At 39.5% G+C, this 14,628-nt stretch overlaps 2 protein-coding genes and 1 long non-coding RNA gene across 4 annotated transcripts in view; all 3 read right to left on the reverse strand.

The window, feature by feature from the left end:
• Positions 1-14,628, reverse strand: part of LOC142097398 (uncharacterized) — a 231,765-nt gene that overhangs the window by 186,982 nt on the left and 30,155 nt on the right. The window lies entirely within an intron of this gene.
• Positions 1-14,628, reverse strand: part of SNCAIP (synuclein alpha interacting protein) — a 216,079-nt gene that overhangs the window by 126,564 nt on the left and 74,887 nt on the right. The gene's annotated exons all lie outside the window — the stretch shown is intronic.
• Positions 6,782-8,375, reverse strand: LOC142110463 (uncharacterized). The gene has a single exon (XM_075193767.1). The coding sequence runs from the start codon at positions 7,781-7,783 to the stop codon at positions 6,782-6,784; it is 1,002 nt and encodes a 333-aa protein (XP_075049868.1). The 5' UTR covers positions 7,784-8,375.

The following is a 14,628-nucleotide window of genomic DNA, read 5'->3' on the forward strand; positions in this document are numbered from 1 at the left end:
AGGATCCGAGGGTGGTCACTCTTTTAAAGTCAGAGGAATACATTCTGGCCACCGTGCTCGATCCTCGGTTTAAAGCGTATGTTGTGTCTCTGTTTCCGGCGGACACAAATCTACAGCGGTGCAAAGACCTGCTGGTCAGGAGATTGTCCTCTGAAGAGGACCGTGACATGCCAACAGCTCCACCCTCATTTTCTTCCACATCTATGGCTGCGAGGAAAAAGCTCAGTTTTCCCAAAAGAGGCACTGGCGGGGATGCTGATAACATCTGGTCCGGACTGAAGGACCTGCCAACCATTGCAGACATGTCTACTCTCGCTGCATTGGATGCTGTGACAATAGAAAAAATTGTGGATGATTACTTTGCTGACACCATCCAAGTAGACATGTCAGACAGTCCATATTGTTACTGGCAGGAAAAAAAGGCAGTTTGGAAGCCCCTGTACAAACTGGCTCTATTTTACCTGAGTTGTCCCCCCTCCAGTGTGTACTCGGAAAGAGTTTTTAGTGCAGCGGGGAACCTGGTCAGTGAGCGGCGAAGGAGGTTGCTTCCTCACAACGTTGAAAAAATGATGTTTATAAAAATGAATAATCAATTCCTCAATGAAGTACAGCACTGCCCTCCAGATACTACAGAGGGACCTGTGGTTGTGGAGTCCAGCGGGGACGAATTGATAATGTGTGATGAGGAGGAAGTACACACTGTAGGGGGAGAGGAATCAGAGGTTGAGGATGAGGACGACATCTTGCCTCAGTAGAGCCTGTTTAGTCTGTACAGGGAGAGATGAATAGCTTTTTTGGTGTGGGGGCCCAAACAAACCAATCATTTCAGTCAAAGTTGTTTGGTAGGCCCTGTCGCTGAAATGATTGGTTTGTTAAAGTGTGCATGTCCTATTTCAACAACAGACCTCTCAACTGCAGCTCATCCCTCCTCTGCGGGGATAATGTCTCCTGTGCTCTGACACGTCACTCTGTGTACTCTCAGCCTCAGGATCTGACACTACAGCTACCATGCCTCTTGTAGCAGCCCTCACTCCAGGGCCTCTTCCATGTGCAGTGTCCCCCTCTCTCTTGGGTTCACTATAGTGGCATGGAGTTCTCCCCCTCATCCAGGGCACACATTCCTTGCCCTGGCTCAGTCACCACGCTCAGACTTCCAGGCAATGCTGGGGGAGCCTGGGAGCTTCCACCCCAGGTCCCCAGCTACAACTCTCCTCTCCTGTGTCTTCTCTCTCTTTCTGACACTTTAAAGATCGTGCCTTTAAATGAAAAAGTCAGTCTTCATTGCACGACTATGTGCAAGTGCAACAGGGACATATTTTTGGGTTTACAAAGTCAAACAATAACACTACGACCCTGTCTGTCTGGGGTCTGTCAATGACGAATTGTCTGGAGCATGTTTTGAGGAGGTATTGTGGCCCCGGTATCAAATTGGGTACTGGGGCCACCCCACTATGCAGTCCAGATACTTGTTTGGTGGAATTCCGACACGTGGAGGGTTTTTTAATTATATTGTGGCCTCGGTACCAAATTGTGTACCGGGGCCACCACACTACGCAGTCAAGATACTTGTTTGGTGGAATTCAGACCAGTTGAGGGTTTTATTATTATATTGTGTGGACCACTCTATCTATACCACACTACAACTCTATACCACTCTATTTCCTACTTTAATTCTATTTAATTCTATTTCCTACTTTAATTCTATTACTAATTAATTACCATAAAGAGGAACAAAAAAAACCAATTTTACCAAAAGTATAATATGACTTAGACTTACAAACACTACACTTGAAAGATCGTGCCTTTAAATGAAAAAGTCAGTCTTCATTGCACGACTATGTGCAACAGGGACAGTTTTTTTCTTTACAAAGTCAACTAATAACACTTGGACCCTGTCTGTCTTTAACATACTTGATGGGATCTCAATGACGAATTGTCTGTAGCATGTTTGGAGGAGGTATTGTGGCCCCGGTATCAAGTTGGGTACCGGGGCCACCCCACTACGCAGTCCAGATACTTGTTTGGTGGAATTCTGACACGTGGAGGGTGTATTTATTTTATTGTGGCCCCGGTATCAAATTGGGTACCGGGGCCACCCCACTACGCAGTCCAGATACTTGTTTGGTGGAATTCTGACACGTGGAGGGTGTATTTATTTTATTGTGGCCCCGGTATCAAATTGGGTACCGGGGCCACCCCACTACGCAGTCCAGATACTTGTTTGGTGGAATTCTGACACGTGGAGGGTGTATTTATTTTATTGTGGCCCCGGTATCAAATTGGGTACCGGGGCCACCCCACTACGCAGTCCAGATACTTGTTTGGTGGAATTCTGACATGTGGAGGGTTTTTTAATTATATTGTGGCCTCGGTACCAAATTGTGTACCGGGGCCACCACACTACGCAGTCAAGATAGATAGATGCGTATCATAGATAAAGTACATTCAGTGGTGTGGGGCAAATTGAAAAATATTCAAAATGCACTGACATTATCAAAAACAAGAGGTTGTCACACGCTAAAACTCCAACATGTATATGATGGAGAGGATGGAGGAGCAGCCGTATGTGTAGTGTAATGCAGACCTGTTGAAGGTTTTTTATATATTTTATTGTGGTGCCCAGTGCCCACTCCTCTAGGCAGTCCAGGTACATTTATTGGTGCGATTCATAAAAGTTCAGGGTTTTTAATATATTGTGGTGACCCACTCCTCTACGCAGTCCAGGTACATTTATTGGTGCGATTCATAAAAGTTCAGGGTTTTTAATATATTGTGGTGACCCACTCCTCTACGCAGTCCAGGTACATTTATTGGTGCGATTCATAAAAGTTCAGGGTTTTTAATATATTGTGGTGACCCACTCCTCTACGCAGTCCAGGTACATTTATTGGTGCGAATCAAACAAGTTGATGGTTTTCTTATTATATATATTGTGGTGACCCACTCCTCTACGCAGTCCAGGTACATTTATTGGTGCGAATCAAACAAGTTGATGGTTTTCTTATTATATATATTGTGGTGACCCACTCCTCTACGCAGTCCAGGTACATTTATTGGTGCGATTCATAAAAGTTCAGGGTTTTTAATATATTGTGGTGACCCACTCCTCTACGCAGTCCAGGTACATTTATTGGTGCGAATCAAACAAGTTGATGGTTTTCTTATTATATATATTGTGGTGACCCACTCCTCTACGCAGTCCAGGTACATTTATTGGTGCGAATCAAACAAGTTGATGGTTTTCTTATTATATATATTGTGGTGACCCACTCCTCTACGCAGTCCAGGTACATTTATTGGTGCGATTCATAAAAGTTCAGGGTTTTTAATATATTGTGGTGACCCACTCCTCTACGCAGTCCAGGTACAATTATTGGTGCGAATCATAAAAGTTCAGGGTTTTTAAGATATTGTGGTGACCCACTCCTCTACGCAGTCCAGGTACAATTATTGGTGCGAATCATAAAAGTTCAGGGTTTTTAAGATATTGTGGTGACCCACTCCTCTACGCAGTCCAGGTACAATTATTGGTGCGAATCATAAAAGTTCAGGGTTTTTAAGATATTGTGGTGACCCACTCCTCTACGCAGTCCAGGTACAATTATTGGTGCGAATCATAAAAGTTCAGGGTTTTTAAGATATATTGTGGTGACCCACTCCTCTACGCAGTCCAGAAAGATACCTTTTTGCAACGTTTTGGACTAATAACTATATTGTGAGGTGTTCAGAATACACTGTAAATTAGTGGAAATGCTTGTTATTGAATGTTATTGAGGTTAATAATAGCCTAGGAGTGAAAATAAGCCCAAAAACTTGATTTTTAAACTTTTTATGTTTTTTTCAAAAAAAATCCGAATCCAATACCTTAAATCCGAACCGAGAAGTTTCGTCAAGTGTTTTGCGAGACAAATCCGAACCTCAAAAATAACGAAAATCCGGATCCAAAACACAAAACACGAGACCTCAAAAGTCGCCGGTGCACATCCCTAGTTACAAAATACATCCGTCTAAACCTATAACTTATATACATTGTTGTTTGTTCTGAACACTGTATTGTGTCACACATACTTGCCAACTCTCCTGGAATGTCCGGGAGACTACCGAAATTCGGATTGGTCTCATGGACTCCCGGGAGAGCTGGAAAATCTCCCGCATCCCGTAACTGGCACCACTAAATTACGCAATTCGTGGTGAATCGTGTCATTTTGGCCCAGCCCCCCGTGACAAAACGGCATTTTGACGCGGGGGTGGGGCCAAAATGACGTGTTTGGCCGTGCCCCGCCCCTTCCCGTCCTCCAGTCACGCCCCTCTTGCGGAAAGAGCTTCGAGAAAGTAGGTAAGTATGGTTTTACATATATAAAACGATAACATACCAGTGTTTGTTTCTAAACTAAATCTAGTAGGCATTTCTTGCTATTTAACAGACGTGTATTATGACTCAGATATATTTAAGTATTTTTTTTTACCAAAGACAATGGCAATGTTAGTGAGTAGTCTTGGATTAACCAAAAAGAAGAGTCATGCAAGATATAATTACTGCTTTCAAAACACATTTTTCAGTACAATGCATTATGTAGTGTGCACCAAACGCAATGCTATCAAATCCTAGTACTGGCTTAGGGGTCCCCTGGCTTAAAACTCTCGGTGCTCTGAAGCTCTAACTGAGCTGTATGCTCTGCCAGAGAGAAACCACAGCTGGATGAGCACGGGTTGACTGATCATAGCACATAAGCTACTACCTGTGCAATTTGGCATCTTGTATTTGCATCAAATTACCACTGTCCTCACAATTCAGACTACCATAATGTCCCCAACTGCTGTTACACATAATGAGAAGAATATACATGTGTTATGAGTTACTGTAGCACAATGTGTAACTCTGGACCACGTTTGCATATGCAAGACCACATAGGATTTTTATAAAAATCAGACTTTTGTGGTTACAAAGGTTCTATGAAAAAATGTAACTTGCGTCCAATAAAAGGTATCACAGGCTATAAATAATTCCGTTTTTCACTAAGACAATTAAAGCTAACAGGCAAAGTTAGACGGAAGCAAATGGAAAAGAAAAATATGAAAATGGGCCAAATAGTAAAATAACATTTTATTGTATATTATACGCCTTTTGCGCCTTGGTAACCATCTTAAACATCTCTAATATGCAACAAATTTACAGTATAAACATATGTTACAATACTACAATATTTTAGCACATAGAATTTGTTTTAAAGACATTTGGGGACACTTATCAAACGGTGCATAGGATACTGCATACAAAAAGTGGGGCCACTCCTATCAATCAACCAGACTTTTCTAGTGTGTCTGACTGATTGCTATCGGTAGCTGCTCCTCTTTCGCACAGTTGCCTATATACCAGTTTTCATAAATAACCCCCCCCCCCCACTGTATTACTGTATAATCTATACAGCAATTTTTAGTATTAAGAATTTACATGTCCTTGTATGCACAGTGGTTTTTGTGTATTCAAACTTTTATTAATATAGAAATAGTACAAAAGAATGACCAACATTTATCCCAGGGCATTACTTCTGGGAATGCTAGGTTTAAGGACTAAGCCCATTCAGGCTTTGGCTTTAATAAAATTGCAATTTGTAGAAAATGCATTCAAGGCGCCGGGAATTGGCGGCTCTACGGATCACCGCATAGTAAATATACCCCTCCAATTCATGTACAGTATCACTGTCAGTGGTACTAATTATTTTAATGGACAACTGAAAGAACTAAACAAGAAGCTTTTATACAAAGCTTTACTAATAATAATTAGTATATATAGGTTGTTGTGTTCTATGGAGATCAGTCTCCTTGTTCCATAGAATAGCAAGTTTGAGGGGCTTATTTAATGCAATACATTGTTGTTAACCATAGTGATTAATCAACCAGATTCAGCCATTCCTTTAATACAATTTAGAAAATTAAGCCTGGCTGCTGTGTGTTACATAGTGCTATGTTTATCAAATAAGAGAATCTGTATAAGGGTATTGAATGAAAATACAGAAAGTCCCATGCAGTTACTCATGAAGAATTACAGGAGATTATTTACTGTACTCAGCTAATATAAACAATTAAAAATGTCTAAAATTCCATCAATGTTATGGGAACTTTGTATTTAAAATTATTTTCCATCGAGTGTTATTTCAGATTTCGCTTTCATTTAGTAGCCAGGATTACATCAGCTTTTGTATATTATAAACTGAATTCTGCCTATTGTGCTTGTGTAGCCTTGTGCGCAACTACTCAGTATTAAAGTCTTGAATTTAGGGGACTGACTTATGTCCCAACAGCCTGGACTGCAACACATTTACCGCTTATCGCCATAGGCATGAGCCATGTGCACTGGTGCGTCCAGCAATGAAGAAGAGTTTTTAGGATAGGGGAAGTCCCCCAGGGCGAGCGGGCAATGGGACGGGTCTTGGAGAAGACTTAACGCCTGCAAAGTTGCAGGGCCACACCCCTTCTATACAGTGTCTCAGTTTGCAAAATGAGAGTGTTGGACAATATGTAACTCAATAACTGAGGCTCAAGTGGTTGCTAGTATATATATATATATATATATATATATATATATATATATATATATATATACAAACAAAGAATTATCATAAAAAATGCACTATGTACATGCCTGTTTCTGAGAACTTGCTGAGTGTACACAAAATAAGTTTGTTTGAAATGCTACTAAGACAGCTGTTATAAGTTGCCACCGACCTTCTAATCAAAACAAATACAGACGTTCTCTGAAATTAATGAACATCACATCCATTCACTCTCCAGTCGTTGATTTTTCAGGAATGGATTTTTGACTGCCAGGGCACAATCTGTTGTTTGTACAGCAGAAGGATCTCAGTGACCTAATTTTTAAACTTATTTTGTAATTAATTAGCATAAGTAAGTAAGGACTGAGAGTAGAATATCCAGAAAACAGAACAGCCAGCACAGCTGGCAATAAATACCATGAACCTATGTACTTTAAGTGCCATACTAAGACAAAATGCGTGACCCACAATGCTGTGACAAGGACCATTAACAGTACAATCACTTTGGAAGCACGCAGGACCTCAGTCTCAGACGGATCGTGCCCAATCCAAATATTGCCATAGGTCGCTTTTTTTTGCGCGTGGAAAAGAAGCAGTATGCAAAAACTGACCAGGACTAAAATCACAATGGGAAGCAGGTCAGCGATGACCATGAATACCTGATGATAAAACAATTCAACAGCGGTATCAGGAAAACAAACTCTACATTCTTCATAAAGAAAGTTATAATGAAGGGAGTAAGAATCATTGAGTGGAGTAAGGTTCTGAGCATTATTTCCAAATACCAAGTAAGGACAACAAACTGCAATTGCCATGACCCACAAGGCAAACACAGCTATGAGGTGGTGCTTGCGCCATTTGCCATTGGGAGGTGTCCTCAGTGGATAGACAACTCGATGGAGCTTAGCACAATAGAACACGGCCAAGTATAGGGTAAACCAGATCTCCAGTTTGGTGGTCATCGATGCCGTGAATACTCTAATTTTGCAGAGAAGAACGTTAGGGAGAAATCCAGCACTGGAGACAACACTGGTAGTATTGACCACAATATTCTTCACTACATGAGTAAACGCAAGGCTGAAAATGAGAGCAAATGATGTTGGCAGACGTCTTGTAATGCACCTCCATGTGCAAAAAATCAATATGGCATTCCCCAGTAAGCTTACGAAGATTAAGATGCAGCAGGCAATTATTTCGATGATACCTGATGAAAGCGTCATATTGATCATCAGTGGGGTGTCCAAATGGATTGTGTCACTGCCTCAATGCTAAATGGAACATGAAAGAACTTTTCGTTGTGCTCATCATGCTAAATAAAAAGAAATTCACTGCTGAAATGTGAGACAGAGGAAATAATCTTCACAGCCATAAAACCTGAGCACTCTGTCTACCGTGAGGCAGAGAAATGTTCAGTTACATTAGGGTTATGTGGCATTATCATGGGACTGAGTGATGGAAGAGAAAAACACATGTATACCTGTTAATTAAATCTCAGCGAAGCCTGGTAACAGTCGAGCAACATATAATCATTTCTCGTGGGAATTCTAGTGCAATACACAATCTACTACTGTTTCAAATGAAAAAGAAATGGATACAAAGTCATTATTTGAATCAACAATCTGAAAGAAGAATGGCGTTAATGGAGTGTTTCACACACCAGTCCTCAGGGGAACAAGAATTTTACAGACCACTGTAGATCAAACTTTAGCTCATCTGTGTTCAGCCACACTTTACTTATTCATCTATGATAAAGCACAATCAAACCAACTGCAAGTAATATATGTCTATTCCGATTCTGCTCAAGCCAAATTTTAAAGAGAATGCAATAGCCCCCACCTAAAACAATGTGTGTCACTTAGAATTCCAAAGTGAAAAACAATGAATGGGTTCCGGAACACAAAGTGGCATAGCACTCACTGGCCAAGTGACTTCCTGAGCTCGCTGACAATCTGAAAGAAAGAAGGAATGGAGAAAAGTACAGATTGGGGGTCCCATCAGTGTAAATGAAAAACAACAGACACCATCAATGATTTTCAACAACACACTTAGAAAGATTACAGAAGTGATAAAACCATCAAGATCCATATCTCTTCCATCAGCATGTACCAAACAGCAAACAGTAGCCACAGAGATAAAGTGTGCTTGCATTACTTCCAAAGGTTATGGTCTGTTCTCCTTATACCTCTCATCACATAATACATAAAGTAAACCATCATTCAGGGGGTTTCCTACATCTCGGTGATATGTAATTTTCCTTTCACTTTTTCCATCTTATTGCTGTTAAAGGAAGCTATCTGGATGACTAGTGATGTGAAATGAGCCAGGGGCGGCCACAGGAGTAGATCTAATCTGGTATGGGCTCTTTGCTACCTACTAAATCAGAAGCCCTATTATTTTTTTACATACTATATTGGTTAAGCTACAAAGGAATTATACTTACATATGGATGCAAGACTCATCTTTGAGACGAACCTTATGAGACGAACCTTAGACCAATAATCTGACAACTTTCTAATTTATAAAGAAGAGGATATTGTCGCACTAGTTAGACACACAAACTACACATCTCTTTATATATTTTATCGGTATCATGTTATCAACATTTCTAGGTATATGTTGCAATCATTCTTTTATTGGGGTGCTACCATCCAGTAACCAAATAATCAGAAATAAACAAAAAGAAGAAAAAAATGGATCTTAAAGGTGCACTGTGTAGTATTGGGTCTCTTATTTGAAATGCACATGTAACAAGTAATTGCAGTAAAACATACTTTATTAAGAAAAGATAAAAAGGTTTGATTCTAAAAAGTAGCGAAATATAAGTGTGAAAAAGTGAAAATAAAGTATTTAAAACCTTTGCCATGCATGACTCTTATTCCTTACTTATATATAATAATAGAATACCTTATCTTAAATAAGCTTAGGCGGAGTCAACTCCCCTTAAGCCCCCCTAAGCTGATCAACTTTAAGATCCCGTTCTTTTTTCTTCTTTTTGTTTATTTCTGAACTTTATAATTTAGCCAAATATTGGCGTAACTGTAAGGTCTCCTGGTTGGGTCATATAGTGGCTTTTACAATGATGTTACCAAAATGATTGTAAACCATTCGCATAATCCCATACATCATTCCGAAGAGATTCATGGATAAATTCTATGACATAATGATTACATATGTTTGGAAGCAAAAACACCCCCCTTCAGTCTATAGTCGTATGAATGACTTTACCTAATCAAAGAGGAGTATTAATGCTCCCAAGTCTAGTAAAATACCAAGAAGCTTGTACTTTGTCACAATGCAGGTACTGGTCACTCAACTCTTTCTCTAAACCATGGGTGGACCTGGAGAAGGCTTCACAACCAGAGTACTCTTTAAAAGACCTCGTTTGGACGTCCAAACACTTGAGACCAATAACTAAACGTAGGCTCTCTGTAATATCAGATACCCTGAACGTATGTGACAGAACAGTAGTGGTAAATAAATACCTGGTTCTGCCCACTAAAAACATATATTTTAAAGCCTTAGGAAACTAATCCTGGATATAAATCTTGCTAACTAGGGATATCTTAACTTATTAATATTTTCTCAGGACTCTTCTCTCCTTTAACCATCTAGAGATACATACAAATATTTGCAAATTAAGCATTGGATAACGGAAATATCTGAAACTCAGCACTCCTTACATTTGCCCCCAGCTCCGATACTAAATAGACTCACAAAAGGAGATAGCAGAGGATGAATAATGTTCTGGCATCAGTACCTACAACTATCAGACCTGTCAACCAAGTCTCCTTCACAGAAGCAATGGGAAAAGGACATCCATAAGACCTTCTCATCGCAACAGTGGGAGACGATATACCTTACATCTTATCATTTATCCAAATGCCTTAATCACACTGAAATGCAAGTTGAATTGTTTAATAGATTGCATCGTACTCCCGCTAAGCTGCATAACATGTGGCGACACTGTACCCAAATAGGAGATACTATATATGTTTTTTGAAACTGCTTAATTATTCAACCACTTTGGAGAGAAGATTTTCATTTCATTTCTACAGTAATTGGGATTCCCAATGCTCCAGATAAGTCTACATATATATCCTTTAACTCTTAAAACAGAATAAATATATCTTAGGACATATGTTAATAGTGGCTAGAGCTGCTTTAGTTCAGAATCAGAAAAATCCCTACCCACGCACTCTGGCTAAGGTCATCTCTACAAGTTTGATATGGAGACAATAGACAAGTCTTACTCCTCTGCATCTTTCGCTTTTGTTAAATGGTTTAAATGGCATGAGTATGTCACACAAGGGGAAGGTTCGACCAATGTCTAGTCCATTTCCATCTTAGATCCCCCCCAAAGTTTCATCTAAATGAACCTCCCCAACCTTAAACCATACAATGTGTGTCAAATATGTTTGTTCTAATTTTTTTGATTGTGTCTTCCTTCCTGTGTAACCCCCTTCCGTCTCTGATGTACCCCCTCCCTTTCGCTATCATCTATACCTCCATACCTACCCTGTGAAAAAAAGTCGATAAAAATTATTGTTAAGAAAAAAAAAATTCTGCTCAACTATTTTTTACAAGTATTTTTAATAAAACAATTTAGAAAAAAAAAACAATTCCGAGACAACCATAAAACCTGCTCATTCCTCAGATATCCGAAAGAAGCGATTAAATGGAATAAAGTGGTTGAATGTACAATGTGTGATAAATGTAGTGTAAAATATTGCACTGAAGAGTTCGTTCATCAAAAAAGTAATAAAACGTAGCTATTATATACAAAGCTTCTCACATGATGGAAGCGTGAGAATTCAGGCAGACAAGCTAGATTTGCTTGCAGACGTATTTGCTTCTGGTTTTCACGTCAAGTGACATTTCCTGAAAATGATAATTATAATTGCTCACAAAGGTTTTGGGTCAGGGAAAGAACAAAGGGGGAATAATATCCCAGGCACTGTTATTTTATTCATTGCCTTTCCAGCACATGACACATTTGATTTATGTTACTGAGAGAGTAAGTTCCAAGCAAAGGATCACCTTATCCCTACTAACGTTTATTCAGAGTGTTCCCTTCTTATTAAGGTTCAACAGTTCAAAAAAGTCATTTTTAAGAGGCTAGCTTCACAAGACAAAGTAGCTTGCAAAGCTTTTTCATCCATATGCAAGGATAACGATCATACCATGACAAATCTTATTTGACAGCACACTCTAAAAAAACAAAAAAAAACAAAACAGTAAGGCTGCATTGTGCATCTCTCTTCACAGAACTAGTGTTAAAGTGTGCCCATAGCCTGCCATTCTGTGGGGTTAACCTATATTCAGTCTATGAAATCACTAGGGATTATCCCACAGAATGGTTAATTCCGCTGTGTAACTAGCTCACTTTTACTGGATATACTGTCATCTGATGTTAACCACAAGAAAGAAAAAAAACATCAGGGAACACGAGCCAATGTGCTAAAGACATACAGCTTATATCAGTTTTTGTCATGCCTATAAAAAGAGCAAATAAAATGGGTTTATTCCCATAGCATCCACATAAAGGGAACTTGCTGCATTATTAACTGTGAACTGCTATGCACATTAAAGGGGCAATATACTTTTGTAACACAGTCATCAAATGAGTTGCAATATTAATAAGTGCTGCAAGAAATTCAACAATATGGGAAAAAAATAGAGATTCTTTGTTGAGAAGGTATATTATCTGCTTACACGTTACTGGTTCATTTGTTATCATTTTAAGAAAAATATTTTCTTTTCTATTATTTTTAAACAGCACTCTATAAATAACACTCCAAGGAAGTGCCAAATATTTATACATTTAGGAAATATCATAATAGTGTTTTACTAGCACAATCTAGGTACCAGTATTTCCAAGTGGTGATGGGTTCCGGTCTATTAGTTAAACTCAGTATCACACAGAGTAAAGGGGGCCTAGGACGACCACAGCCCTATTGAATGTTGACAGCTAGACAGCATGAAGGATTACCTCAGTGAGAAAGGAAATATAAGCAGAGGATGTTATAAGCTGGAGGGTAAAGTGTCCACAATTCCTGAGCTCACAAAAAGGCACAGGTGACAGAAAATAAAACATCTGTCCTGCATTCAGCTGCAGACATGTTTATGTGTTATCCTGTTTAATATGCCTGGAGCTGAATAAAGTGCAGACGTTTGTCAGCCTGAGCGGTATCAGCACTGTGCACAGCAGTTTCTATTACCAGTGAGCAGTCGCGTTATTTTTATTTTATGCGATCGTCCCTTTAAAGTGGGCGCTATTGTGCGTAATATACTGCGAGTAAAGAACGTTCCTGGAATTACCTTGTCCTGACTATTTTTTTAATATGAGATGTACAGAGGTAAATAACGACATTTAAATACAGGACTAGGCTTAAATTATAACTAGAGATGGTCGAATTATTTGAACCTGGTCAAAATTAGATCAAAGTTAGCTCGAGGGCCTCTAACTTGTTTACGTGCGGTGCCATTATAAATTATTGGTCTGGTTTGATTTGTGTTCAACTGTCGCAGTTTGAAGTTCAAATTTGCAGAACTATAAATTGTTAATAGCAGCCTGAAGAAACAGGCCAAGGGAACGTGACAATTACCAAGCATTGCTTTATCTTAAAAAATTAAATAAATAAATCTAATCTATTTATGGGATAGCGACAGCAAACATTACTGTTGAGTTGGAGTTTGTTGTTGACATGGAAAACCATTAAAATTACTATACAATACAGTCATTGAAACTCAAACATGTTGAAAGTGGCTCAAACTTGTTTCAATGTGGCCTTATTTTAATATAGCTTACATTTTATATCTAAATAGTGTTCGAGAATTAATCACAAATTGTCCGACAGGTCCAAAAAAAACAAAGTACCAATCCCGTCATCACTACCTTGCCCTCCGATATGATGCAATTCGTGTTATTGCGCAGTGAGGGCAGTTGCTGCACAACACAATTCACATCATCAGGCCCTGCCCACTGCATCACGATGATGAGAGGCTGATGACACTAATCACAGCATCAAGGCCCCGCCCACTTCACAAAGAATAGAAGCGGGATCCATGGGGGCGGTCTCTCTCCTTGGCGCCTGAGAGGACTCATAGAAATTCGGAAGTTTCCCAACAGTCAGTCAATAAACAAGTGAAGCTCCTCACTATATTATACCTCCCAACTGTCCCAATTTTGGTGGGACAATACCGATTTTATGGGATGTTCCGCCACCCCCTGGTTGGCACATTTGTCACAACTTGCAGAAAGGTGGGAGGTATGTTGAACGGGTGCTGTGGGCACCAGGCATTGATGTCTCTGGTGCGAGTGGCAATTCAAAGGTGTTTTCAAGGGAGAAAAGGTGAGTAGGGACACCAAGTACTTTGAAATTGCTAGACACCCAACACTGGGGTATGGCCAATTTCGGTCATGTCCCGATTTGGAAATATCCAGTGCTGTGAGATTTTCTGTATGTTCATTTATTTGGCCATATCAAATTATTTATGCGTCCTCTGAACAATATAGAAACAGTCATGACATCTAAAAATGTTTTAAAATGGTTACCAGCAATTATCACCTCTAGTGCTCAGTTATACATATAGGAAAATTAACCACTATTGCAATGTCTAGTGTCTAAAATTCCCCTCATGTCCGCACTAGAAAAGAAACCTGCTAAGGTAGTTCAGAAACATTATACAGTAGCTGTGAAAAGCGTATTTTCACGACCTGCAATTCAATTCCTCTAAACCAATTAATAATAAAGGAGATCATGAATATTAAAATGCGACCACATTTCACATCCTACAGTCTTATTTGCTTTGTTAAGAAAGCAAGAAACATAAAAATAGCTCTTCTATGCTGCCCACACACAGGCAGATCCAGTCATTAAACTTGATCTTGGAAGACAAGATCTGGAGCCAATTTGGTTCTTCTAATGGGGAGGTCAAGTGATCAGATCACAATGAGCCCCATGCAATGAGGTCAACCATCATCTGCACACACAATGCGATGCGCTTATCAGCCAATCAAATTTACGATGGTTATGACCTAGGGCTAATTTATACAATAATAAACTGGCTAGAC

Source organism: Mixophyes fleayi, chromosome 1, assembly GCF_038048845.1.
Source record: "Mixophyes fleayi isolate aMixFle1 chromosome 1, aMixFle1.hap1, whole genome shotgun sequence".
NCBI lineage: Eukaryota > Metazoa > Chordata > Amphibia > Anura > Limnodynastidae > Mixophyes > Mixophyes fleayi.